This window comes from Staurois parvus, unplaced genomic scaffold, assembly GCF_062004578.1.
Source record: "Staurois parvus isolate SC_StPar_1 unplaced genomic scaffold, SC_StPar_1.0 ptg002977l, whole genome shotgun sequence".
Lineage (NCBI taxonomy): Eukaryota > Metazoa > Chordata > Amphibia > Anura > Ranidae > Staurois > Staurois parvus.
The window spans coordinates 122,989-128,265 of record NW_028320773.1 but is presented as its reverse complement, the minus strand read 5'-3'; the positions used below and the strand labels follow the sequence as shown (position 1 = coordinate 128,265).

The 5,277-nt window shown below is 45.9% G+C and overlaps 1 protein-coding gene across 1 annotated transcript; it reads right to left on the bottom strand.

The window, feature by feature from the left end:
* Nucleotides 1–2,345: 2,345 nt before the first annotated feature.
* LOC149428769 (uncharacterized) lies at nucleotides 2,346–4,988 on the bottom strand. The gene has a single exon (XM_089667012.1). The coding sequence runs from the start codon at nucleotides 4,976–4,978 to the stop codon at nucleotides 3,410–3,412; it is 1,569 nt and encodes a 522-aa protein (XP_089523138.1). The 5' UTR covers nucleotides 4,979–4,988; the 3' UTR covers nucleotides 2,346–3,409.
* Between the last annotated feature and the right edge of the window lie 289 nt (nucleotides 4,989–5,277).

Here is a 5,277-nt window from a genome sequence, read left to right as displayed (position 1 = left end):
CACTGCCCCTTCTGCATCATCCATGAGGAAACGTCTCACCACGTTTTCTGGGAGTGCTCATTTGCTCAGGCTCTGTTGGGGGCCCTGGAACCTGAACTCAAGGACTTTGTACCACAGACAGCCATCACTCACTTTGGGGTGTTGAATGGACTATTCTGTGGGACTTTTTCTCTGGAGGACATTGACGGCGCCTGGCGGGTGCTGTGCTGTTTTAAGGACGCTTTATGGTGCGCCAGAAAGCGCCTCATCCACCAGCGGGAGAGGATGTCCATTGAGGACTGCCGCAGACTGATCCTCAGTCTGCTCAGAGACTATACCTTGATGGACTTTAAGGAGGAAGAGGACGTCTGAAGATTTCCCCCTTCCCCCTACTCCCCCTTGCGTGTCTTTGTCTTCTCAATAAAGCTTCGGGCCTGTGTTCTCCCCCCCCTCTTTCCCCCCCCCCCCCCACACCCGATGCCTATTGTAGAATGTAAACTCCGGCTTTCGTTTTTCGTTTATTGCATGACTTAGTAATGTGTATCAGGATGCTACGGTTTTTGGGGTAAGCGGCGTCATGCATGACGTGTTGGTCTGGGGATTCATCCTCTGCACACCACGTCAGGCATCATACCGCTGAGCGAATGTATTTATTTCTGAATGTATTTATCGTATGCTTGGAACTGTATTGCAATGTGGTGCGCTGCGTCGCAGTACAGGGTGAGATGTACCCCGATTACAAGTATCATGTTGTTTTTGATGCTTCTGCAATAAAAGTATCTTTTCAATCAAAAAAAAAATGGTCATCTGCTCCCAGGGTAGGGTCAGGATCTTACACCATCGGGTCTCCTCTAGAGTGGAGTACTCTCATCAGGTGTGATAATGGTCATCTGCTCCCAGGATAGGGTCAGGATCTTACACCATCGGGTCTCCTCTAGAGTGGAGTACTCTCATCAGGTGTGATAATGGCCATCTGCTCCCAGGATAGGGTCAGGATCTTACACCATCGGGTCTCGTCTAGAGTGGAGTACTCTCATCAGGTGTGATAATGGTCATCTGCTCCCAGGATAGGGTCAGGATCTTACACCATCGGGTCTCCTCTAGAGTGGAGTACTCTCATCAGGTGTGATAATGGTCATCTGCTCCCAGGATAGGGTCAGGATCTTACACCATCGGGTCTCCTCTAGAGTGGAGTACTCTCATCAGGTGTGATAATGGTCATCTGCTCCCAGGATAGGGTCAGGATCTTACACCATCGGGTCTCGTCTAGAGTGGAGCACTCTCATCAGGAGTGATAATGGTCATCTGCTCCCAGGATAGGGTCAGGATCTTACACCATCGGGTCTCGTCTAGAGTGGAGCACTCTCATCAGGAGTGATAATGGTCATCTGCTCCCAGGGTAGGGTCAGGATCTTACACCATCGGGTCTCCTCTAGAGTGGAGTACTCTCATCAGGAGTGATAATGGTCATCTGCTCCCAGGATAGGGTCAGGATCTTACACCATCGGGTCTCGTCTAGAGTGGAGTACTCCGAGGACCTAACTGTGTATCACCGTCTGGGGTCCCAGGCTCTGTGGGTGAAGGCTCTCAATGAAGAGAGCCCAATAAGGGACACCACATGGCGTGATACCGTAGATAACTGATTTATTGTTTACAAAGTATAGAAAACACAAGTAAATAAATAATACAAACTGACCATATAGAATTCAGGATGGCCACCAGTGGTGGTCAGATGTCCAGAAACTATTTCCCATCTGACGCGTTTTGTGCGATGCACATCATCATAGGGTGCTGGGCTTACAGTCAGGGACGTCTATTAGCTCCTATTTATATTTGATCCCTGGTGATCCTGACAGTCCCTCTGATTTCCTATTAAAACTGACCACACTAGGCATGAGAGCTCAGCGTGGTCAGTTCTGTAACTGCTGGGAGCTAAGTCTGCTCTCCTCCAATCATCAGACTTGTCCTGACATCCCCCTCCCTGCACAGCCATTCACTAGGAAGACCAGTGAACTGAAGACAAGTGATCACATGAACAGTAGTAAGCAAGATGTCACTTCCTGATATCATTGCTTACTACTAGTGAAATCTGTGAATGATCACCGAGGTCACATGGTACAGGGCTATTCCCAACAGACTTGTACCATGTGACAAGCTGTGACCAATCACAGCTCTCACAGTATTTCTCAATGGCTGCAGGAATGCAGCTGGAGAGAGGGAGAAATTATTGCTTTTACAGCCTTTATGGGTGTAAAAAAACATAAATAATAATATAAAAAAAATAAAAATGTAAAACATTTTTTTGAAAAATTATAATTTTTGGTTATAAACTAATTTGTTTTTTTTACTAAAAAGATATCTGAATACATTTTGGCTGATTTATGAAGAAAGATTATTTATTTGCAAAATTTTATAAGAAAAACATTTTATTTTCAAAATTTTTGGACATTTTAATTTATATAGCAAAAAATAAAAATTCCAGCATTGAATAAATACCACCAAAATAAAGTTTTATCTCTCTCAGAGTGTGGGAGTGTGACCTCAGAGTGAGGGAGTGTGACCTCAGAGTGCGGGAGTGTGACCTCAGAGTGCGGGAGTGTGACCTCAGAGTGTGGGAGTATGACCTCAGGGTGCGGGAGTGTGACCTCAGGGTGCGGGAGCGAGTATGATCTCAGAGTGCGGGAGTGTGACCTCAGGGTGCGGGAGTGTGACCTCAGGGTGCGGGAGTGTGACCTCAGAGTGCGGGAGTGTGACCTCAGCGATTAGTATGGGGCATGTCTGATGAAGGAAACCAAGGGCTCTATTTATAGAACATTCATTGGACCAATGAGACAATCATTCCTCCAGCTGTGACAACATCCGGCCCTATATTAAGTAACACAGTGATTTCCTATGATCGCCGGCTCCATCTAGTGGCCACAATGAGGTGATTTTTCTGAAATATCTCCATCAGTAAAACTAGCCCAATATGATATTATGACCACTAGATGGAGCCAATGATCATAAGAAATAAAATACGGCCAAAACTCCTCCCAGCTGGAGAATGCCGGTCACATCCGTTCAACATTGTTCTCCGTAGACCTCCAAGTGTTTGTGAAATCTCCCACCACAAAATGTACTCAGCCAATCACAGGGCAGGACTCCATTTTTATTTTTCTCCTGCCATCAATGGCCAACCCGGTCCCACACTTCATCCATGTCTTTGGGGACCTCTGATCTCCTTATGAATTGTTTCTTCCATGATGAAGATCAGCCATGGAGTATATCTGAGGTGTATATCAGGGTGTGCTTCTTCCCCACATGAGAGCTGGGATGTCCAGCAACATTCATCTAGAAGACATTTCCCGCACTCAAGGCACTAATACACCTCCAGGGTTGTGTGGGACCTCTGATGTACAGGAAGACAGGACTTCAGTGAGGAACATTTCCCTCACTCAGGACAGGAAAGTGGCTTCTCCCCCGTGTGAGATCTCTGATGTTTATAAAGATTGGACTTTTCTGAAAAACATTTCCCACACTCAGGACAGGAATACAGCTTTTCCCTTTTGTGAGACCTTTGATGCTTGACAAGATCTGCTTGATTTACAAAACATTTCCCGCACTCAGAACAGAAAAGTGACTTTTTCCCTGTGTGCAATCTCTGATGTGTGTAAAGATAGGACTTCTGTGAAAAACATTTCCCGCACTCAAGACAGGAATACGGCTTCTCCCCCGTGTGCAGTCTCTGATGTGTGTGAAGACTGGACTTCTGTGAAAAACAATTCCCGCACTCAAGACAGGAATACGGCTTCTCCCCCATGTGAGATCTCTGATGGCTGTAAAGACTTGACTTCTCTGAAAAACATTTCCCGCACTCAGGACAAGAATACGGCTTCTCCCCTGTGTGAGATCTCTGATGTTTGTGAAGATGAGACATTTGTGAAAAACATTTCCCACACTCAAGACAAGAATACGGCTTCTCCCCCGTGTGAGATCTCTGATGTTTGTGCACACTGGACTTCTGTGAAAAACATTTCCCGCACTCAGGACAAGAATATGGTTTTTCCCCCGTGTGAGATCTCTGATGCTTGTGCAGACTGGACTTCTCTGAAAAACATTTCCCGCACTCAGAACAGGAATACGGCTTCTCTCCTGTGTGAAATTTCTGGTGTCTGTAAAGATAGGACTTCAATGAAAAACCTTTCCCGCACTCAGAACAAGAATACGGCTTTTCCCCCATGTGAGATGTCTGATGCCTCAAAAGATGGGACTTCAGTGAAAAACATTTCCCACACTCAGGACAGGAAAATGGCTTCTCCCCCGTGTGAGACATCTGATGTTTGTGCAGACTGGACTTCTGTGAAAAACATTTCCCACACTCAGGACAAGAATACGGCTTCTCCCCTGTGTGAGATCTCTGATGTTTCTGCAGACTGGACTTTTGTGAAAAACATTTCCCACACTCAAGACAAGAATACGGCTTCTCCCCTGTGTGACATGTCTGATGCCTGGAAAGATGGGACTTAACTGAAAAACATTTCCCGCACTCAGGACAGCAAAATGGCTTCTCCCCCTTGAGAGATTTCTGATGTTTGTGCAGACTGGACTTTTCTGGAAAACATTTTCCACACTCAGGATAGGAATATGGCTTCTCCCCTATGTGAGATCTCTGATGTCTGTAAAGACTGGACTTCACTGAAAAACATTTCCCGCACACAGGACAGGAATATGGCTTCTCTCCTGTGTGAGATCTTATATGCATATTAAGACGGTATTCATGATGGAAACATTTCCCGCACTCAAGACAGGAGAACTTTTTCCCTGTTGGAAGGCCTGCCCGGTCCCACACAGTCTGAGGTTCCTCAGGATACGAGGAATCCGATGGTCCATCTACACTGGGTGGTGCCGGATGGACATTGGAGGGAGCCGGGTTTTCTCCTGGACTATACTGTGTGATGTCCTCATCTTCTACTTTCCAGTCTGGAGACAAAGTGAGACAATCCTCGGAGGCTTTGCTCATCTCCTGGCCATGGACTAAAATACAAAGACAAAGAGGATTACTAGACAGGAGCTGATTGGTTCAAATCCCCCCAAATGTCAGGACGGCACAAATACCCCCAAATATCAGGATGGTACAAATACCCCCAAATGTCAGGACGGTACAATTCCCCCTGTAAGGAAAAATGTCTTATTAACTGGCATCCATTGTGTTTAATGCCTCCATTGTAGATGTGTGAACAAGTTAGTTTGGTGTTTATATGTCACTTGTAACAACTGTTTGTTTCATGAATTCAGTTTCCATTCTGTAGATGGAACTGA